Source organism: Oryctolagus cuniculus, chromosome 18, assembly GCF_964237555.1.
Source record: "Oryctolagus cuniculus chromosome 18, mOryCun1.1, whole genome shotgun sequence".
Taxonomy (NCBI): domain Eukaryota; kingdom Metazoa; phylum Chordata; class Mammalia; order Lagomorpha; family Leporidae; genus Oryctolagus; species Oryctolagus cuniculus.
In genome coordinates, this window is record NC_091449.1 from 19,125,821 (window position 1) to 19,148,348 (window position 22,528).

The 22,528-nt window shown below is 54.9% G+C and overlaps 1 protein-coding gene, 1 long non-coding RNA gene and 1 pseudogene across 3 annotated transcripts; 2 read left to right on the top strand and 1 right to left on the bottom strand.

Annotated features, from left to right (window-relative positions):
• Nucleotides 1-2,134: 2,134 nt before the first annotated feature.
• LOC138846669 (uncharacterized) lies at nucleotides 2,135-8,094 on the bottom strand. Its single transcript, XR_011384204.1, has 3 exons — nucleotides 7,725-8,094; nucleotides 4,193-4,259; nucleotides 2,135-3,058 (listed from the first exon to the last, which is right to left on the bottom strand). It is a non-coding gene; the product is annotated as an uncharacterized lncRNA (long non-coding RNA).
• A 7,199-nt stretch (nucleotides 8,095-15,293) lies between these two features.
• FFAR2 (free fatty acid receptor 2) lies at nucleotides 15,294-17,982 on the top strand. 2 transcript variants are annotated; one of them, XM_070063623.1, is made up of 3 exons: nucleotides 15,294-15,444; nucleotides 15,909-16,211; nucleotides 16,308-17,982. In XM_070063623.1, the coding sequence occupies exon 3, from the start codon at nucleotides 16,309-16,311 to the stop codon at nucleotides 17,299-17,301; it is 993 nt and encodes a 330-aa protein (XP_069919724.1). In that variant the 5' UTR covers nucleotides 15,294-15,444; nucleotides 15,909-16,211; nucleotide 16,308; the 3' UTR covers nucleotides 17,302-17,982. The 2 variants fall into 2 exon arrangements, with proteins under 2 accessions (XP_069919724.1, XP_069919725.1); XM_070063624.1 differs by having other exon boundaries at nucleotides 15,909-16,065.
• A 2,123-nt stretch (nucleotides 17,983-20,105) lies between these two features.
• LOC127488180 (U6 spliceosomal RNA) lies at nucleotides 20,106-20,206 on the top strand (annotated as a pseudogene).
• The last annotated feature ends 2,322 nt before the right edge of the window (nucleotides 20,207-22,528 follow it).

The window sequence follows — 22,528 nt, forward strand, 5'->3', positions numbered from 1 at the left end:
GTAACCCTGGAGAGAAGCTCCATTCACAGCTCTGCCAGGGAGGAAGGGAGACCCCAGCAGGTGTTCCCGGGAAGCCAGTGGTCACCGCCCACCAGGACAAACCTGGCGAAGGGGCACAGATGATCGGGAAGGCACCTAACCCTCGACTCACGGGGACAGCGCTCCTCCCTGGACGCCATGCTTCCCGGCGTCTCTGAAAGCATCCTGAGCTGACCGTGGCCAGACCTGCCTCGCCTTGCCTTTCAAAGCAGCTCCCAGCCCTGGCCGTCTCCCCTGTCTCTGGTTTTGCCTCTGTCCAGTCTTGCTTCTGCTTGCAGGACAGCGTCCTATGTGGCCCAGTGCTCTCAGCTAAAGGTCATGGCCGTGTGGTTCTCCTGGACAGAGCAGGTGCACCAGGGGCTGCCGGTCCCGCCCTCCTCCTTGGCAGCCGGGCTCCGGACTCTGGTCCCACAGCACCCAGGCTGATGGACCGCTGACCCTGACAGAGAAATGGCACCGGAAGTGACCTGCATGTGGTCCACGGTCAGCAGGCTAGGACAAAGCCGACTGCCACTTCACCACTTGGCTGTGAGTTATGTTCACCCACTCGCAGGAGAGTGTGAGGGGCCACAGAGCCTGACAGTGGTGACGCGGGTGGCGCTGCTTCGTGTAGGCTGCTGAGCTTCCCTGGCAAGGCCAGCCTGCTGGTGTCAGCCGGGAATGCCCTTCCGTAAGGGGGCACCGGGCCTGTGGGGGTGCAGGACAAAGGCTGCCAAGCTGCCGAAGGGGAGGCTGACGTGCAAAAGTGTAACAGGGCAGAGGACACCAGAATCCGTGACTCAGGAGAGAGGAGTGATATCTCACAGCGCATGGCACGCACTCTGCCTGCTGGCGCCTCCCGACTGTCAGCTGGTGACTTCTTGGCTGAAGTGTTGTGTGGCTGCAAAGTTTCCTCTCTTGAGAAGGGGTGGCTCCTCGCTTTCGTCTTCTTCCATTCTGCTGCCAGGAACACAGATGTGATGGCTGGAGCTCCAGCTTCCACATTAGAAGGGCAAGGGCTGCCCTGTTGGCACAGCAGGGACCCAGAAGGCAGATGGGTTTCGGCGGCCTTCCTGCCCTGGGCTCCCAGGGCCTGCAGGCCTCCAGGCGGCTTCTGTGGGACAGAAGCCAGAGCCCTGTGCTGTCGGCAGCATGGCTACTTACGGCTGCAGGACCCAGTGCTCACTGGCTGGAGGCCACAGTAGACATTATAGCCAAGTGAGGTTTCCACCTTTGGTTTGTGAGGATGTTTAACTTCCTCCATCTGGGTCTCCCACGTGGTTGTTCACATGGGCTTAGAACAGCTTCGTGGATGGCCGGCGCCGTGGCTCACTAGGCTAATCCTCTGCCTTGCGGCGCCGGCACACCGGGTTCTAGTCCCGGTCGGGGTGCCGGATTCTGTCCTGGTTGCCCCCCTTCCAGGCCAGCTCTCTGCTGTGGCCAGGGAGTGCAGTGGAGGATGGCCTAAGTGCTTGGGCCCTGCACCCCATGGGAGACCAGGATAAGTACCTGGCTCCTGCCATTGGATCAGTGTGGTGCGCTGGCCGCAGCGCGCCAGCCGTGGCGGCCATTGGAGGGTGAACCAACAGAAAAGGAAGACCTTTCTCTCTCTCTCTCTCTCTCTCACTGTCCACTCTGCCTGTCCAAAAAAAAAAAAAAAATAGCTTCACGGAGAGCTAGGGAGGCCAGCAGAACCTGGCTTTCTTCTTCCCTTTCGTTCCCCTCCATCCATCATCTGCTTTCCTCTAACCCTGGTGATGGCTAACAGCCCCCCATAAGGGGTGGAAGTCGGGACAGTGGCTACCCTGGGAACGGGAGCGGGGCACAGAGGGGCTGCCGGGGTGCTGGGAATGGCTTCTCTGTCCGCCTGGGCAGTGGTCACACACGTGTCTGGACATGGTGACATTTCTCCCTCTGCACCCCTAAGACGACCACTCTGTTGTACGTACAATGGTCCTTCCAATAGTTCATGGCAAATGTGTGCTAGGGAAAAGCTATGCATGGACTTCCATATTGCCTTGTACCAAAAAAAAATGATCTTTTAACGCTTGTCCCACAAACTTAAAAAACAATTTAAAATATTTTTATTTTATTATTATTATTTTTTGAGGCACACACAGAGGGAAAAAGGTGGAGACCGAGAGCTCCCATCTGCTGGTCACTCCCCTCAAACACCAGTGACTACAAGAACTGGGCTGGGACCGACGCTGTGGCGTAGCGTATAAAGCTGCTGCATGCAGTGCTGGCATCCCATATGGGCACCGGTTCTAGTCTCATCTGCTCCACTTCCAATCCAGCTCTCTGCTATGGCCTGGGATAGCAGTAGAAGATGGCTCAAGTCCTTGGGCCCCTGCACCCATGTGGGAGACCTGGAAGAAGCTCCTGGCTCCTGGCTTCAGATAGGCGAAGCTCCGGCCGTTGCAGCGATTTAGGGAGTGAACCAGCAGATGGAAGACCTCTCTCTCTCTTTGTGTGCCTCTCTCTCTCTCTCTCTGCCTCTCCTTCTCTCTGTGTGTAACTCTGCCTTTCAAATAAATAGATAAATCTTTAAAGAAAAAAAAAAGAGCTGGGCTGGAGCGGGAGCCAGGAGCCAGGAACTCAATCCAGGCCTTCCATGGGGGTGGCAGGAACCCAATGACTCGAGCCATCCTCACTGCCTCTCAGGGGCTGCATTAGCAGGAAGCTGGAGCCAGGAGCTGGAGCCGGGACTGGAACGTGAGCACTCTGACATGGGACGTGGCGTCTTCATCCCTAGGCCAAATCCCCGCTCCTCCCTAAGCTTTGGAAGCATCCTCATATGTCACACACGAGGAACACATGGATAAAGCCCCTCTCTATAATTGCACGCCTTCGAATGCCACCCCAGAGAAAGTTCAGGATTTTTGTTCCCTGCATTTGCTAATCAACCCTTGCATAATTTCACTACCAATTTCCATTACCGGCAGAACCTCAGTCTTGCCAAGCTGAGGGAGTGCCCCGTGAATATTCACTTTCTGACTTCTTTGCAGCTGGGAGCTGTCACGAGGCCTGGTGTTAACACCTGGTGGGAAGAAAGCAAAAGTCAGCCAGGTAGGGCTTCTAGAAGAGCTACATTTATCCCAATTACAAGGAGGGGCGGGGCGCGCATTGTGGCAGTGGGTTAAGCCACCGCCTGCGACACTGGCATCCCATTTGGTCCCTGCTGCTGACCTTCCCATCCAGTCCCCTGACAATGCACCTGGAAAAGCAGCGGGTGATTGCCCAAGGTACCTGGACCTCTGCTACACACCTGGGAGACTTGAACGGAGCTCCTGGCTCCTGGCTTCCGCCTGGCCCAGCCCTGGCCATTGCAGCCACTGGGGAGTGACCCAGCTGATGGAAGCCCTCTCTCTATGTGTCTCTCTCCCTGGCGTCCTTCTGCCTTTCGCAGTTTAGTTTTAAAATGGGGCGGTGGGGTGGGGATAAAGGAAGGTCTCATGTGTCTCTTGCTGTCTGTCTGCCCCGTTTTTCCACTCGGAGTGTGCACGCTGCTTCTAACCATGACGCAATGCTAGAATCCAGGCACGGCAGAGCAGACGGCTGTGAGGGGCCTGGGTTGGGGGCTGTTCCCGGGAAGCTGCCCTGCCCTGGGGCTGCCTGGTTCCCTCTTGTTACACAAGGAAAACCAGTCCATGTGTTGGAGCCTCTGACAGCTGGGTGTTCAGGCACACTTGGTAATTCCCAGCTGAGATCCAAGGCTTCCGTCTCTGTTAATGGCAAAGACGTTCAGAGTCAGCGGGAGGCTTCGGTCCTAACTCCCTGTGGCTTCATATCATGATTAGTGAGGCCCCAAAGAAGAAAAACAGGCATGCAAAGACCCCTCCAAAACTAAAGCTCCATCTGCATGCCCCCGTCTCACGGCCCCCTGCTCACTCTGGGGACACCAGCCATGTGGGTGACAGAGTGGGCAATGGGAGGGAGCCACAGCGAAGGCTGGGTTGGGACAGGGAATACAGAGCCAGCAGCTCTGCCCTCCCCCCCCCCCCCGGCTCACCATTGCCAGGAACAGCCAGGCCCTGCCTGCAAACCCATCCAACGCCACGCCCAGAACTCCCCCCTCCTCAAGGTCAAGGTCAAGTTCAAGGGAAAGGAAAGCCATGGGCACAAGCAGCCGCCTTCCGTCCTTCCCCCGCCAGGCATGAGCCCTGGAGGCTACCTGGTGGGCCAGCCTGGGATTGGAGTGGGGTTGCCTTTCATCCTTGCTCCAGATCTGAAGGTCAGCCCTGCGTGGACAGAGGAAGAAGGGGTCAGGGACAAGGGCCAGCCCTGCAGCCAAGCGTCCAGTTCTGTGTCACAATCACCCAGACCCCTTATAAACATGCACAGAAACTGCAAATGCTCACACCGAAAATGCAGTAGAGAAACAGCAAAAGGCATTTACCCTCTGCTTCCTGTGTATCTAAAATGTTTAAAGAGAGGGAGGGAGCCCCAGAGGAAAGAGCCCAACATCAGGCTTAGAGCAGGAGCCCAAACTCGTGAAAGGCAGAGGGCTGCCTGGATCCTGGGAGACAGGGGCTCAAGGTCGTGCCCTTGTGGCGTCCGGGGAAAGTGGAGGCCCCTGGCAGCCCGGCAGCCATTCGCTGGGGGAAGCAGTTGGCACGATCGCACGCCCTTACCCGGTCCCTCGGCTCCTGCTCTCTCAGACTCTCGGGACCTCCGGGGCTGCGAGAGAAGGCGGTCACGGCACAGTGGGGAGCCAGTGCAGAGGTGAGGACCATGGGCCCCACAGCCCAACAGCCGGGGCTCCAAGTTCAGGGTCCAGCTTCTCTGTTTACCAGGGTGTGCCTTCTAGCCAATGACGAGCAACGAGTTCCTCTTTGTAGGGCTCTGGCTCGGTACCTGACACGCGGGCAGAACGGGCAGTGGATTTCGGCTGGCATATCGACTTCCTATATCTGTTGGGAGCGACTGCCGCCAATGTGGTGGCTGAAAACAACAGAGAGTGATTCTCGAACATTCTGGAGGCCACGAGTCCAACACCAGGGCCACTGGGCTGAAGTCTCAATGTGGGGTCCCCCGTGTCCCTCCTTTTTTTATTTTTTATTTTTTTGCCTGTTCTGAACAAGTAGGACAAAGGGCCTTGGCATGCAGCCCCTGTGGGACTGAACCCAAGCTGGGGCCTTGAGCATTCCCAGACACCAATAGTACTTCTTTCTTTAGAACCCCAGCTGGCCCGGACATTTTGGGGAACTCCCCAGTAGGAACTCCCTTGCTGTCACTTTTGGGGCTGTGCCAGCATCAAGGAGGACAGGTTCAGCCAGGGCGCTCAGCAGAACAGCTACAGGCAAATCCGTTCCCTGCCTCTTCCGGTTTCCGGTGACCCCCGGCACTCTTTGGCTTGCGGCCACATCACTGCAGTCTCTCTCTCTGTGGTCACATCGCCGTCTCCTCGTCTGTCTGAACTCGCTCTCTGCCTCCTCCTCGCGAGGACGTCTGTGATTTTACTGGGGCCAACTCAAACACTCCGCATCTCAAGGAGCTTTTTTTTTTTTCTCCAAGTTTTATTTATTTCAGAGAGGGAGGGAGGGAGAGATCTCCCATTCACTGATCCATTTCCACAGCAGATGAGGCTGGGGTAGGCTGAGGGCAGGAGCCAGGGACTCAAGTCTCTTTCCCACATGGGTGGCAGAGACCCAACTACTTGAGCCATTACTCGTCTCCCAGCGTCTGCATTAACAAGCCAGAGCCAGGTATTGCACCCACGAGCTCCAAAATAGGTCGCAAGCATCTCAATCAAAGTCAACCATTGGGCCAAATGCCTGCCCCTCAAGGTTCTTAATCCCACCTGCAAGCAGGTCCATTTCGCAGTGCGGATTAGGAGATGGGATATCTTTGGTGGTGGTAGTGGGGGGATCACTATCAGCCACCACGGCTGGGATTATCGGCCAGAGGTAGAGTCTGGTACCAGTAAGCAGGTGGGCAGAGAGCGGAAGGAGGAAGGAAAGGGCCCTGCAGAGGGAGGCTGGGCTGTGGTGACCAGCAGTGGGTGGCGACAGCCCCCCGGGGGGCCCATACGGAGGCCAACAGAGACAGGCTCTGGAGAGAGCTCCCCAGACCATAGCCCGGAGACGCCTCCTGTTGTTTCTCGTGGTCAGTGGTGCAGCAGCACCGGGGCTGGCCCCCACAAAGGCTGCAGAATGGAGGGCCCTACCATGTGAATGAGAGGAAAGGCCGGACCACTGGCCACGGGAGAGGAGATGCCATCTGGGAGGCCACGAGCTGTCCCCTTTGCAGCGGAATGAGAGGCCCCTGTGAGACCACCGCACGGGCTCATGGCAGCCAATGAACTGGGCCGGCAGAGGCGAGCGAAGAAATCCCCGAGTCTATTTGGACGTACTGGCCTCTGATTCCCTAGAAGGGCTCCATTTGCTCTGGCATCCTACAGCGCTTCACTTGTTGATATCTCCAGTGATTGGCACAGCTCCCGGCACACTCTAGGGAGCAGATCTGGATTTGCTGAGTGAATGAATGAACCAGCAGATGGAACAATAGTTCTTCATTTATTGCAAGTACCGCAATGGGCGAAATCCTTCATTCCTCTTCACTTAAAATAGTTTTTACCTTTGTCTAAAGGTTTATTTATTTATTTGAAAGTGTCACACAGAGAGGGAAGGAGAGGCAGAGAGAGAGAGGTCTTCCATCTGCTGGTTCACTCCCTGATTGGCTGCAACGGCCAGAGCAGTGCTGACCCGAAGCCAGGAACCAGGAGCTTCTTCCGGGTCTCTCATGCAGGTGCAGGGGCCCAAGGACTTGGGCCATCCTCTACTGCTTTTCCAGGCCACAGCAGAGAGCTGGGTCAGAAGTGGAGCAGCCGGGACTTGAACCAGCACCCATATGGGATGCCAGCACTGCAGGAGGTGGCAGCTTTACCTGCTACGCCACAGCGCCGGTCCCTGGTTTTTATCTTTACCTTCTCCGCAATTGCCACGGAGGTCTGTACAGTGAAGCCGTCTGTTAGCTTGAATTGTCGACACTGACCACGAGGAGAGAGCCCTGTGGCTTTGGCTGGGCGTCTTCATCCCCAAGGGAGTCCCCAGGCGTTTGCTGGCTGAGATTTCTTCTCAGGCTCTGGAGGAAGGTGAGTGAGGCACCCGAGAGCAAACGTCTCAGCGCCGTGACACTGCCACCCCTCCATCATAATCCTTCCTTTTGTTCATTCTCTGATCATCTGGGAAAGCGTTACCACGTGCCGAACACGTGTCACACATTGGGACGCACGCGATGGAGGGCAGAAAGACCCTCACAAGGGAGGTGGAGGTCACGGCCAGCAAGTCCTCACACCAACACATGTGTCACCACAACCTGAGATGTGTACTGCGAAGCAACAGCGCCAGACACCATGAACGCAATAAAAATGGAAAATAAAGTCAAATAAATTTGCATCAGCTTCCAAAGCACTTCAGGGTCAACTTAAGACATGCGAGACCTCTATGCCGAAAATGAGAACGCAGTGCCGAGAGACGCTGAAGACCTTGGTACATGGAAAACTACACCATGTTCATACACTAGAAGCCTCACTGGTGCCCGGTGCTGGTGGCCTCCAGCTGCCCTGTGGAGTCGGTGTTATTCCAATCACGATTCCAGCAATTTTTTTTGTAGGACTCGATTGTACCATTTGCACAGAAATTCAAAGGACTGAGAAGAGCCAAAGCAATTTTAGAAAGGAAGAACAGAGCTGGAAGACTTACCCCGTGTGATTTCCAGATGTGTTCTAAAGCCACAGTTGTCCAGATGGGGTGGAAATGGTGTGTATCGGTCCATTGTCCGTTGATGTAACGACGGACACTGAGGCAGCAATAAAGAGCAGGGGTTTATTTAGCCCACAGTTTTGAAATCTGAAAATCCAAGATTTGGAGTCCCACTTGTTAGACCCCTAGTGAGGGCCTCCTGGCAGCAGGCAGGACAATGGTGCAGTCACATGGGAAAGAGATGACACGGTGAGACTGGAAGCCGAAGAGTGGAGAGGGACCAGTCTTGCTCTTTGATAACAAACCCCTCACGTGGGAACTAACAGGGTCCTGTGAGAACCACATTAATCCTTTCTAAGGGTAGCACTTCCAGAACCTAATTACTTTGTATTAATTAGAAAAATGTCCCGCCGGTGCCGCGGCTCACTAGGCTAATCCTCTGCCTTGCGGCACCGACACACCGGGTTCTAGTCCCGGTCGGGGCACCAGATTCTGTCCCGGTTGCCCCTCTTCCAGGCCAGCTCTCTGCTGTGGCCAGGGAGTGCAGTGGAGGATGGCCCAAGTGCTTGGGCCCTGCACCCCATGGGAGACCAGGAGAAGCACCTGGCTCCTGCCATACGATTAGTGCGGTGCGCTGGCCGCAGCGCGCCGGCTGTGGCAGCCATTGAAGGGTGAACCAACGGCAAAAGGAAGACCTTTCTCTCTCTCTCTCTCTCTCTCTCACTGTCCACTCTGCTTGTCAAGAAATAAAAAAAAGAAAGAAAGAAAAATGTCCAAGAGAACTATTAAAGGTTATACCTCTTTTTTTTTTTTTTTAAGATTTATTTTAGGGGCTGGCTAACAGCATTAACAGCAGGTTAATGCCCTGGCCTGAAGCGCCAGCATCCCATATGGGCACCGGTTTGAGACCTGGCTGCTCCACTTCTGATCAAGCTCTCTGCTATGGCCTGGGAAAGCAGTAGAAGATGGCCTACATCCCTGGGCCCCTGCACCCACGTGGAAGACCCTGAAGAAGCTCCTGGCTCCTGGCTTCAGACTGGCACAGCTCCAGCCGTTGCAGCTGGGGAGTGAACCAGCGGATGGAAGACCTCTCTCTCTGTGTCCCCTCCCTCTCTCTCTCTGTGTAACTCTGATTTTCTAATGAATAAAATAAATCTTTTTAAAAGAGATATAGGCCATGCGGCTCACTAGGCTAATCCTCCACCTTGCGGTGCCGGCACACCGGGTTCTAGTCCCAGTCAGGGTGCCGGATTCTGTCCCGGTTGCCCCTCTTCCAGGCCAGCTCTCTGCTGTGGCCCGGGAAGGCAGTGGAGGATGGCCCAAGTGCTTGGGCCCTGCACCCCATAGGAGACCAGGAGAAGTACCTGGCTCCTGGCTTCGGATCAGTGTGGTATGCCGGCCGCAGTGCGCCAGCGGTGGTGGCCATTTGAGGGTGAACCAACGGCAAAAGGAAGACCTTTCTCTCTGTCTCTCTCTCTCACTCTCCACTCTGCCTGTCAAAAAAAAAGAAAGAAAGAAAGAAAGAAAGAAAGAAAGAAAGAAAGAAAGAAAGAAAGAAAGAAAGAAAGAAAGAAAGAAAGAAAGAAAAGAAAAGAAAAGAAAAGAAAAGAGATGTAGGCCGGGCCGGCGCCGCGGCTCACTAGGCTAATCCTCCGCCTTGCGGCGCCGGCACACCGGGTTCTAGTCCTGGTTGGGGCGCCGGATTCTGTCCCGGTTGCCCTTCCAGGCCAGCTCTCTGCTGTGGCCCGGGAGTGCAGTAGAGGATGGCCCAAGTACTTGGGCCCTGCACCCCATGGGAGACCAGGAGAAGCACCTGGCTCCTGCCATCGGATCAGCATGGTGCACTGGCCGCAGCGCGCGTGTCGTGGCGGCCATTGGAGGGTGAACCAACGGCAAAGGAAGACCTTTCTCTCTGTCTCTCTCTCTCACTGTCCACTCTGCCTGTCCAAAAAAAATTAAAAGAGATGTATTTATTTATTTGAAAGTCAGAGTTACAGATAGAAACAGGGAGAGACACAGAGAGATTTTCCATTTGCTGGTTCACTTCCCAAATGGCCACAACAGTTGGGGCTGGGCCAGGCTGAAGCCAGGAGCCAGGAGCCTCATCTGGGTCTCCCACGTGGATGCAGGGGCTCAAGGGCATGGACCATTCTAAGCTGCATTAGCAGGGAGCTGGATCAGAAATGGAGCAGCTGGGACTTGAACCAGCAGCCATATGGGATGCCAGCATCGCAGGCGGCAGCTTTACCTGCTACACCACTGCACTGGCCCCAGGGTTATACTTCTTACAGGTTATACCACCTCCCAACCTCTCCATATTGGGAGCAAACTCTCAACTCATGAACTGTTGGGAAACACAGTGAAACCCTATGCAAACCATAGCACAGTGGAAGAAGAGACAGAGACACCGGAGAACAGGGGTCCAGAAAGAGCACACTCAGCCATCAGTGGGTTTCCAGTGGATGCCACAGCAACTCAAAAGGGAGGCGAAAGTCTGGAACAACTGAACAGCTGGGCAAAGGCTTCTCAGGACGTAAAACACGAACTATAGGAGAGACATCACACAAACCGGATTTTATAAAAATTCAAGACTTTTGTTCTTCTAGAGACAATTAAGAAATCAAAAAGACAAGTCTTGGCCTGGGAGAAAATATTTGTAATATATACTCCTGACATAAGACTAGTGCCCAGAATATAATAAAGAATTTTCAGGGGCTGGCATTGTGGCAAAGCTGGTGAAGCTGCTGCCTGTGATGCTGGCATCCCATGAGGCATCTGTTCTAGTTCCGGCTGTTCCACTTCTGATCCATCTCCCTGCTAATGTGCCTGGGAAAGCAGTGGAAGATGGCCCAAGTCCTTGGACCCCTGCATCTGTGTGGGAGACTGGGAAGAAGCTCCTGGCTTTAGATCAACTCAGCTCTAGCCTTTGTGGCCATCTGGGGAGTGAACCAGCAGATAGAAGATCTTTCTGCCTGTTTCCCTCTCTGTCTGTAACACTACCTCTCAAATAGATAATAAATAAAATCTTTTTTAAAAAACTATGAAAAAGACGCATAAAAGACCAATATTACTTGAAAAGATGGTCAGCATCAACATGCATCAGGAAAATGTAAATTAAGACCGAAGGGAGATGTCCCGGCATGCTATGCAGAATGTCTAACGTTTAAGATCAGCAAAAGGAATGGCGAGGGCGTGGAGCAGCTGGAAGGCTCAGACGTTGCTGGGGGAGGGGGGGGGGACTGAAGCAGCCCAGGCACTCGGGAAAGCTAGCAATTCCCTAAGAAGTTAAACACAACGTTAACTGTGCAGCCCAGTGAGTACGTCCTGCGGGGGAGAACTGAAGACATAGCCACACGAAGATCTACATTCCTAACAGCTCCATTCACACCGCCCAGGCTAACTCAGAAAACAAAAGCCAAATGTCCATCAGCGGGCAAATGAGTGCATCAAACGTGAAATAAAAAAAAAAAGAAGAAAAAACCAAGATGCTGTGAGGGGCAGGTGTTTGGTGCAATGATCAAGGGACTGCTTGGGTAGGCCCGCCCCCACGTCGAGCACCTGGCTCAGGTCCCGCCTCTACTTCTGACTCCAGCTTCCAGCTGGGGCGCATCTGGGAGACAGCAGCTCTCTAGTCCTTGCCACCACAGGGGAGACCTAGACGGAGCTCTGGGCTCCGACTTCGGCTTGACCCACCCCCAGCTGATGAGGGCGTTTAGATCCTCTAGCAGATGGAGGATCTCTCTCTCTCTCTCTCTCTCTCTCTCTCTCTCTCTCTTTCTCTCTCTGGCTCCTGGCTTCAGATCAGCTTGGCTCCAGCCTTTGTGGCCATTTGAGGAGTGAACCAGTGGATAGAAGACCTTTCTCTCTGTCTTTCCTTCTCACTGTCTGTAAATCTATCTCTCAAATAAAGTGCTGGCAGTGGCTGGTGAGGGCTTCCGCGGAGACGGGCTGGTGGAGATGGAGCAAGGTGGGTGGACCCTGTAGGTGCTTACCTGGGACCATGTCCTGCGGCTTGGGGAGAAGACCGGACTACGGTTGACTTTAGGTTGAATCTAAGATTATGGCTCAGGGATGGCATGGAAGAGCTCCTGTGTCCCAAGACAGCAACGCTAGAAGAAGGCTGAGGACCCTCCAGCTCAGCTAGGAACGCACGGAAACTCACGAATGACAAGGCCCCCAGGCAGCCGGACGGGGGCATGGGAAGCTCAGAGACCCAGGGTGGAGGCGGCACTGGGGTCGCGAAGGCAGCATCGGAGGCTGCGCGAGTAAGTGCAAGAGACTAGGCAGCGAGCACAGCGGGTAGGGAGGGGCAGAACCCAGAACCAAGGGAAGTATTCCCAGGCTCACTTCACTTCCAAAATCCGGAGCACAGGGAGGGGAAGGGCCCGCAGAGGAAGTGAAAACAGGACCACAGGGAAGGGACAGAGACCGCAAGGGCGCCCCCTACTGGAAGCCCTAGTGAGAGGCTGCTACTGGAAGGATGTGGCAATGGGGTTGGATGCTAACAAACAGACAGAAGACACAATGTCCACCACGTGGACACTGCCGACCTTAGGAAGAGATGACTGCGTGGAAGAATTGGGACAGAGCCCTCGCCAGTGTAGACCGGGGGGTGACTGGGCGATAGGAAGTGGGGACGGTGATTATACAGAACTTTAGATACTGGCTTCAACCTCCTTTTTATATCATATATATATAATATATATTATATATACTATATATATATTTTTTAATGATGACAAGAGAAGGCTGAACATGTGAGAAATTGCCAAGGGGCTGATGTGGCGTAACTGGGTAAGCCGCCACTTGGAATGCTGACATCTCCTATGGGAGCCAGTTCTAGCCCCGGCTGTTCCACTTCTGATCCAGCTCCCTGCTGATGCACCTGGGAAAGCAGCATAGGATAGCCCAAGTGCTAGGGCCCCTGCGGCCGTGGGAAACCTGGATGAAGCTCCTGGCTCCTGGCTTTGGATCTGCCCAGCTCTGGCCTTTACAGCCATTTGGGGAGTGAACCAGTGGAGGGAGGATTCTCCTCTCTCTCTCTCTCTCTCTCTCTCTCTCTGTAACTTTGCCTTCCAAATAAATAAAAAATAAATCTTAAAAAAAGAAAAAGAATTGCCAAACACACAGCAGTTGTGGAAGCACAGCCCCGAGTTCAGCCTGAGAGGCTGTCCTTGCATTCCCCTGCGACGCTGGCCGGCACCATGAGTCACATGGTCAGACACTCCCTCACTACGTCACCTTCGTAACCGCGGGAGCATGGGAGGCAGGGGGCTGCAGCCCAGATGACCCTTGGCCGTGACGGAGAAAGGCAGGAGGCAGGGAAAGCAGGCTGGACAGGTGGGCGGGGATGAAGAAGCAGGCCCACTCCTCGGTGTCTCTTTCCCAGTGAACTTCCATTGCGCAATGAATCCAGATCCTTGTGAATGTTTGTAAGAAATCAGAAAAAGCAAAATGATGCAAATAAATATGGTAGCAAGCAACAGAGAACAGCCTCTTCCTTAGTTCCTCTGTTTTTCTGGAAAGGACACACGGAGGAGACAGAACTCGCCTATTCCAGAGGAGAGCCAAGCTGAAGAAGAGCTAAACGTCACAGATTCCGGACTCTGGGGTCTGGGCTAGAATGAATGAATGAATGAAGGGGCAATCAATGCGGGGGGCGAGGGGGTATGCTCCACATAAAGATCAGATATTCCGGGGCAGGCACTGGGTGCAGCGAGATGTCATGTGGGACACGCGTGCTGCACAACATAGTCCCTGAGTCTGAGGCCTCCCGCTAATCCCCACCCGGGAGCCAGCGGTGACGGCACAAAGGCTTGTGTCTCTGCCACCCACACGGGAGATTCCAAATGAGGTTCAGGCTTCTGGCTTCAGCCTAGCCCAGCCCCAGCTGGCAAGTATTTGGAAGGTCCCCCACCGTGTGTGTGTGTGTGTGTGTGTGTGTGTGTGCGTTTGTCCGCCTCGCAAATAAATGCATCAGGCCATAGATAAAACAGAGACCCATCCCCTAAGTCAAGAGAAAACAGTGTTGTGACTATCCTTGCTTCCTCAGGTGTGTGTTTAATTTTTTTTTTTTTTTGACAGGCAGAGTGGACAGTGAGAGAGAGACAGAGAGAAAGGTCTTCCTTTGCCGTTGGTTCACCCTCCAATGGCCACCGCGGCCGGCGCGCTGCAGCCAGCGCACTGCGCTGATCCGATGGCAGGAGCCAGGTGCTTCTCCTGGTCTCCCATAGGGTGCAGGACCCAAGCACTTGGGCCATCCTCCACTGCACTCCTGGGCCACAGCAGAGAGCTGGCCTGGAAGAGGGGCAACCGGGACAGAATCCAGCACCCCGACCGGGACTAGAACCCGGTGTGCCGGCGCTGCTAGGCAGAGGATTAGCCTATTGAGCTGCGGGCCGGCCAGTGTGTTTAATTTTTAAAAGAAGTATTTTGAGAGGCAGAGAAAGAGAGAGGGATGCATGCAGATGGAGACCTCCCATGCACTGGTTCATGTCCCAAACCCCCACAGCAGCCAGAGCTGGCCTCTTAGGGAGGGAACCAGACACGGAGAGACCTCGCCCAACTCCGTCCCACCTCCCTCTGCCTCTCTAATACAGAATAAAGAAAACAAAGGAGTTTAAGGACTTCTAGCCTGGAGCACACAAGAGAGGGGGAAATAATGGGAAAAAACAAAGATGCTTCAGAGTTTGGGCCCAGCACAAACAGGGCAAACAGGGGCGGGGGGGGGGGGGGTGGAGCCGAGACCCACTCCCCAGGGCCACCTGCATTCCTGACACTTTCTCACAGCAGGTGGCCAGACCATCCTGAACTGAGCCAGGGCTTCAGCCGCACAAAGGTCTTGGATAGTAGAATTCAAGGATACCTTTGCTTTGGTGGGAAAAATTTTGAAATCTGTGCATGCAAGGGATCTTCAAAAAGTGTACGGAGATGTGTATTATGAAAAAAATTATGCATGGCTTTCCATGGTTTTTTTTTGATACCAAAATAAATGGATCTTAATTTATCTCCCCGGATTTTTTGAAGCACCCTGCCAAAGGCGACCTCACAGAAATCCTGGCTGTCAGTGTTCCCAGGCTCACTTCACTGGAAAGGAAACTGAAGCTCAGGAAATTGATCACCCGAAGGTCCCCGTGAGGGGACTTGGATCGGGGCCCACATCTGCCCGACTCCACATCCCACACTATTTCCAGCAGAACAAGCCGCAAGCTAGGAAAAGCCAATTTGTTCCAACTGAAAGGCCCAGAGAAGTCTGCCGGAGACACAGGGCAGGAGATCATATAGAATGTAAATAATAATAATAATCCATCAAAGGAAGTGGGAAATCTCTTTTCTAAGAAGAGTAGAATTACAGAAGAAATCGCCTAGCAAAGAAAAGAGGAGACTCTGGCTTGGAAAGTGAGAAATGAAAATGCCTGTGATTGAAAAGAAAAAACCAGGAACTAGGAAGAGACAAATCTGTGCTTGGAAGTCAGAGCCAGGATCTCTAGGGAGAGAGCCAAGGAGCCAGGGCCTTCTGCTTTGGGTTCGCGAGGGAAGCGTGTTCACCGCTGACCTGCCTCTCTCGGGTCACATGACACGGGCTGGTATAAAGCCAGCAGCCAGCAGCCAGCAGCCAGCAGCAGTGGCTAAGGCTCTGTCCCTCCTTGCTAGGAGCTTCCAGACTTTTCCTTCAGGACTAACTCCCCGGAGTCATCTCTCTGGAACGCAGGCAGACAAGGCAAGGCAGCTAGCTTGGGGCACGAGCTCTGGAAAGAGACGGTGGGCTCAGAATTCGTGGGGCGGGGGAGAGGTTGGGTGGGCTAGAGGAATCTGTCACACGCACTGCAGTTGGGGGCTCACACCCAAGACGGGGAGCGGAACCTGGACTGGCCACATGTGGAAACTGAGGCACCCCAGCAAGAGGAGGGGCCAGACAGCTGTGGCCGTGGGCTTTTCTAGACGTCTCTGTAAGGGCTTTCAGGGACAAGCCCCAAAGCACAGGACTGGCTCACCCTTCCCCTTCTCCACTTTTCCCCGGCTTCGTCTTTCCAGAGAGTCCCCTGGGGCTGCTGTTGGACAGGGCTGGACACAGCAGCGGAGACTCCGTGCGGTGCAGGAGACAGAAGGGAGAGCAGCCGGTGCCCCTGAGTCCCGCCTTCCAGCTCTGCTCGGCCCTCACACTGCCGCCTTTCTCTCCTGCAGGTCTCCAAGCTGGAATGAGCCTGCGGCGAAGTTGGACGCTGTGACCAGCAACTTCCCATAGCTGTGAGGGCACAAGGAGAAAGGCCCGGCAACCTGCAGGGGGAATTCCCTCAGGCAGCCGAGGGCTGGTTTCCCCCAGAGACACAGGATGGCAAACGTAATTACTGCAGCCTAATATCCCGCCCAAGGCAAAGTCAATAATTACTCTGGGCAGTTCTGGCAGGTGGCGGGAGCGGCAGAGCGCTGGAGCCCGGGCAGCGGTCTGAGCACCAGGGAGGATGTGCGCGTCCTGATCCCCAGGAGGTCCGCCGGCTGGGAGGGCCCCCCTACCCCGCCCCTGGCCCCGGCCCCGGCCCCGGCCAGGCCCCGACCCTGCCCTCTCTCCCAATCCTCCTCCAGGATGAGGCTCGACCTGCACAGTTCCTTGATCCTCACGGCCTACATCATCATCTTCCTCACTGGGCTCCCCGCCAACCTCCTGGCTCTGCGGGCCTTCGTGGAGAGGGTGCGCCAGCCGCAGCCGGCCCCCGTGCACATCCTGCTGCTCAGCCTGACGGTGGCCGACCTGCTGCTGCTGCTGTTGCTGCCCTTCAAGATCGTGGAGGCCGCGTCCAACTTCCGCTGGTACCTGCCGCAGGTCGTGTGCGCGCTCACGGGCTTCGGCTTCTACAGCAGCATCTACTGCAGCACGTGGCTGCTGGCGGGCATCAGCATGGAGCGCTACCTGGGAGTGGCCTACCCCGTGCAGTACAAGCTCGCCCGCCGGCCCGTGTACGGCGTGATCGCCGCTCTGGTGGCCTGGATCATGTCCTTCGGTCACTGCACCGTGGTGATCGTGGTGCAGTACCTGAACGCCACCCAGCAGGTGGGCAGCCGGAACGAGATCACCTGCTACGAGAACTTCACGCAGGAGCAGCTGGACGTGGTGCTGCCTGTGCGCCTGGAGCTCTGCCTTGTCCTCTTCTTCATCCCCATGGCCGTCACCATCTTCTGCTACTGGCGCTTCGTGTGGATCATGCTCACCCAGCCCCACGTGGGGACGCAGCGGCGGCGCCGGGCCGTGGGGCTGGCCGTCGTGACGCTTCTCAACTTCCTGCTGTGCTTTGGGCCTTACAACTTCTCCCACCTGGTGGGCTTCTACTTCAAGGAAAGCCCCCCGTGGCGGGTGGAGGCCGTGGTCTTCAGCGCGCTCAACGCCAGCCTGGACCCTCTGCTGTTCTACTTCTCCTCCGCCGCTGTGCGCCGCGCTTTCGGCAAAGGGCTGCGGCTGTTCCGGAACCCGGGCTCCTCGCCCCTGGGACGCGAGGGCAAAGAGACGGCAGAGGTGACGAGAGGGGGCAGGGCTGGGAGTCGGGCGGAGGGAATGGCGACTCCGGACTTCATGTCGGACTAGCGGTCTCCCTGGACCTTCGGCAGCACCCTGGAGGGCACAGGGGGTGGGCAGCCAGGGTGCCGGAGCAGGAGGTGTCCCGTCCCAGTTTCGGGAATCCTGGGGCCTGATCCACCTCGGGGACTGGGTAAAAGGCTCCCTTGCCAGCTTGGTATCCCTTCCCAAGGACACGAGAAGAAACGGTTAGGCGTGGAGGCACCGTCAGGCTAGGGCTTCAGGAGCTGTTAACCTGAATTCAGTCCTTGGGAGGGGGCTGGGGGCTGGGATGACCAGACAAGGGCAGCGGAGGGGCCTAAAGGATCTCGCCCCAAGCTTGGGTATGACGCCCAGACGCTGGTCTCGCTGCTGCTGCTGCTTGGAGGAAGCCAACGGGAGAGAGATGGTTGGGAAATACTAAACAAAAGCAAGAGCCCAAAAAGGTCCTGAGCTAAGGGGACCAGAAGGGAGGGCTGGGGGCTTAGACCGACCTCTAATGCGGTTGGGGTTCAGGGTACCAGTCTGACCCATTGCTCTGCTCATTTTCGAGTGTTGTGTTCTCCCATCCCCCACCGGTGGGTGAGGTCTGGGTCTCATCTGCCTCCGGGAAGGGGCTGGGCACCCCTAGTCTAACGCTGACCCGGCCTAGTGCAGGAAAAGCCACCTGGTCTGGGAGACTGAAATAAAGACACTAAACCTCTCCAGCGAGTGGCCCCGTTTTGTAGCATTTCTGTAAGCACAGGGAAGGCAGAATGGGGTGGAGAACTGGATGCAGCTGCGCCGGGGAAGGCAATGCCTCAGAGCCCCCAGGAACCTTGTAAGATGAGAGCATGGTGAGGGTGAAGCAAGCCCCGCGTACCCAGGGAATCCCAGGCACACCGAGGAGGAGCCGGACTTGGAAAGAGGACACGGGGGAGTCCCGGCTTCAAGTTGTGATCTGTCGGGGGGAGCTTAAAGCACGTTACCACCCCACCCCAGGCTGAAACCTGCAGTTCCCTAGCATCCCAAATCCCAGCCAGGATCTCTCTCTCTCTCTCTCTCTCTCTCTCTCTTTTCCCTCTCCCTCTCTCTCTCCTTCTCTCTCTCTCTCTCTCCCTCTCCCTCTCTCCCTCTCCCTCTCCCTCTCCCTCTCTCTCTCTCCCTCTCCCTCCCTCTCCCTCCCTCTCCCTCTCTCCCTCTCCTTCTTCTCTCTCTCTCTCTCTCTCTCTCTCTATCTCTCTCTCTCCCTCTCCCTCTCTCCCTCTCTCTCTCCCTCCCCCCCCCACCCGGTGTGGGAAGAGCCCTGACTTCAGCGCTGGCTTATGAGCTGCAGGACCTGGGGCAAATCACAGACGGTAGCCTCCATTTCCAAAACCTAGTAACGAGAGGGCTGCAAGGCACTTGAGAGGGCGCATGGGCAAATAGAATGAAAAGACCTATTTATTCTGGTAGAAAAAAAAAGTTTGATATCCGTGCCTATGAGAGGCTCTTCAAAATGTTCATGGAAAATGCGCATTACGGAAAAACGTCGCATGGCTCTCAAAAGCATTTTTTACACCAAAATAAGCTTCTATTGTAATTCCGTTTTTCAACAATCTTCTGAAAGTAATTTGTGTACCTCCCAAGCTTATGCTGAGCATTAAAATATGACTACAGATATAAAATTGCTGAGGAATCACCAAGTATTGCTTAACTCTATGGTATCGATCCAGGTGAAATACAGGTGTATCCCTGCTTAAAAGAAATACAGTAAGTAGAAGTTTAAAAAGATGCGAATCACATATTAGACATGTATTAAGAGACTTTGGTAGTGATGCATAAGCAGAATCCTGGGATTTTCAGCCGACTGGAGCTTTACTATGAGTCTCTGGTGCATTAAGGTTTCCAAAACAACTAATTGATCTGGGTGGGATTAAAAGAAATAGAGTCTACACAGGTTGCTAATATCCCACTCCACTCAGGTCTAATTGTAGCACATCCAGCATCGAGCAACACATACTTACGAAGGATCCTAACTCAGGGAGTCAAGCCCAGAAAAATTAACCAAAATTGGAAATTTAAGACCATATAATAGAGGCTGGCATTGTGGCAGCCACCTGCAAGGCCAGCATCCCATGTCAGAGCAGCGGCTTGAGTCCCTGCTGCTCTGCTTCCTACCCAGCTCCCTGCTGATGCTCCTGGAACAGCAGCGGAGGATGGTCCAAGTGCTTGGGGCCCCCCCAACATGGGAGACCCGGAAGGAGCTCCCGGCTCCTGGTGTCAGCCTGACCCAGATCTGACTGTTGTGGCCACCTGGGGAGCGGTGGGTGAGAGGCCAAGTCCAGGTCTGTCTGGGCTCCAAGGTGTGACCCTGGATAAGAAAGGCTGGCTGTGGGGCTGGAACGAGATACGGTCCATTTACAGAAGACGTGTCTACGCAGCCCCAAGGGGAAGAAGAACAAAGATCGGGGCCAAACGGGCAGGCAAATCCTCACCAGCAGTGACTGCTACAGCAAAGCCGTCACTCCCCAGGTTCCAGGGGTATTTAAGTGGGAGACAGAGAACAGCCTTGCTGGAGCTGAGGCAGCTCCGCTGTCCGAGAAGGGCTCCCGCAGCAAGCTGGCAGACGCCTCCGGCTCGGGTTCCCGGGTTCTTTCAGCACATGGCTGCTCCTGCTGACCGGGAAAGAGCATAAGCAAGTCCTTTGGCTTCTCATGGGGTTGTAAGAAAATCGCTGGAGCTGGTCTGAGGCTTTCGGGGTAAAGTCTTAGCCACTCACTTCCCAGTGTTTGGCCCTCATCAAGTCAATAGGTAGATCAGCCCATTTCTTCACTGGGAAACTGAGTAATTGACTCCTTCCACACCATGGCTCTGTGCTCGCTTCACAAATACTAAAATTGGAACAATACAGAGAAGATTAGCATAGCCCCTGTGCAAGGATGACATGCAAATTTGTGAAGTGTTCCATATTTAAAAAACAAAACAGAAAAAAAAAAAAACACAATGGCTCGAAGAGCTAGCACACATACCCCTCGATTTATGTCCTGATGTGCCCATTGGAAATTGGAAATATTCTAAGTTGACAATGCACCTGGTGCCCAGAACCTCCTGAACACCTTGGCTTAACAACACGCTTGTCGCGTGCTACAGAGAATGTCCTTTCTCCCGCTGTGAGCGTGGGGCTGAACAGAAGCTGTGAGCCACCACCCAGCATCACATAGGAGCACATTGCCAGCCAGGAAAATACGAAAACACAAAATTCACGCCATCAGGAAAGCAAAAAATTTTAAAAATCGTTAAGTTGAAGCATGGTATGTCGGAGACCCTCTGAGTAGACCGGGCGTTTTACCTGGGGTGGTGTTACAAGAGAAGAGGTAAAACAGGCAGTCTAGCGAGGCCCCTTCAGAACGGGCCAAGTGCAAACCAGTTACCAAGGAACTGTGGAACTGGTGTTAGAATCACCCGCAGGGTTTGCTGAAGCAAAAACTGCTGTCTCCCTCCCCCAGGATTCAGCATCAGCAGGTGTATCGGTCAGGGGTCTCCAGAGAAACGGGGCGGGGAGACACAGAGACGGAGAGGGGTTGTGATGAGCCGTCACTCAGTTCCTGAGGCCGACAAGCCCCGTGACACGCCATCTGCAAGCTAGGGACCCAGGAAAGCTGGTGCTGTGTTTCCAGCCCAAAGCCAAAGACCTGGGAACTGGGAAAACTGATGGCGCCAGTGCTGGATCCGGCACGCCGGGCAAGCACCCAGTCAGAGGGCCAGTGCTTCCTTCCTCTGCCTTCCTGCTTCTGTTCAGACCTCCAGTGGACGCCTCCCGTGTCCCGAAGGCCACTCCACTTTCCTTAGTCTACTGATTCCTCCCTAAGCACCCTTATAGACACGCCCAGAAACCGCGTGTAGCCAAATATCTGGGCACTCCACGGGCCAGTCAAAAATTAACCATCAGAGTGGGCCCGGGTGCGTTTCCAGCAAGTGCCCAGGTGATGCTGATGCTGCTCTGAGAACCACCGAGCTAGAATGCCGAGAGCTGGGATGGAGAGCGACGGACAGAGACGCCTAGGAGGTGAGTGGGGACCAGAACGTGCAAGTCCCTGAGCCACAGAGGAGCCTGAATTCTGAGAGCTCTGGAAGTCATTCGAGGGATGAAGCAAGAGGAAGCGAGCTCTGGTATCCACTCCAGGAAGATCACCCTGGCGGCTGTGCCCACCATGGAGGGAGGTGGTTGTTAGGGTCCAGGAGATGGTATGCATGACAGTGACGAAGCCCTGGCGGACCACGCAAACACGCACGGTTTTCACCAGGCCAGTAGCTCCCTGAAAGGAAGGCTGATGCCTCCTTCATTAGAATCAGCCATGCAGGGGTCGGCGCTGTGGCGTAGTGGGTAAAGCCGCTACCTGCAGTGCCAGCATCTCATATGGGCACTGGTTCGAGTACCGGCTGCTCCACTTCTGGTCCAGCTCTGTTATGGCCTGGGATAAGCAGTAGAAGATGCCCAAGTGCTTGGGCCCCTGCACCTACGTAGGAGACCTGGAAGAAGCGCCTGGCTCCTGGCTTTGGATCAGCACAGCTCTGGCCATTGTGGCCATTGGGGAGTGAACCAACAGATGGAGATCTCTCTCTCTCTCTCTCTCTCTCTCTCTCCCTCTCTCTCTGCCTCTGCCTCTCTGTAACTCTGCCTTTCAAATAAATATATAAATCTTAAAATATATATATATATATAAGCTATGCAAAGACAAGCTGGCCAGGAGGCGGCTCTGCGAGTCACGGCACAGCCACTTGGTAAACACATGGCTCCACGATGTGTTGGGACGTGTTCCACAGCCCGCGATTGTGCGGGGGGCCAGGAGTGGGATGGGGAGGAGGGAGGGCAGAGTGGAGAGAAGGCCCAAACTTGTGGCACTTGCTAATTTCTGTGGCATACGCCCTCCCAGCAGGGCCAGCTTACAGCTACACGACAACACAGACCACGGGTTTGGGGAGAGCTGTTAGTCTCAGCCAGGTGATGCACCTCACCGCAAGTGTGCTCACGTGGAAGACAGACCACATCCTTATCTTTCCCTGGCGACACCGAGTACCAGGCTTTTCACACAACAAACACACGCTGAATGTGGCTGGCTAGGCCACCATCCGGGAGCCGCCGGCTGGCTGTAAGGTTGTGCGGCTCATCTGAATCCCCTGCTCCAGAGCAGGATGACAGATGGGTAAACAGAAATATTCGTGCCTGGTTAATGAGTAACATACCAGGCAACCTAGCGCTGCTACCAGGAAGCAGGAGTGGAGGGAGCTGGCTCAG

Bases quoted from the DNA above. Each gene is read 5' to 3' on its own strand.
- FFAR2 (XM_070063623.1), top strand. From the start codon at position 16,309: ATGAGGCTCGACCTGCACAGTTCCTTGATCCTCACGGCCTACATCATC.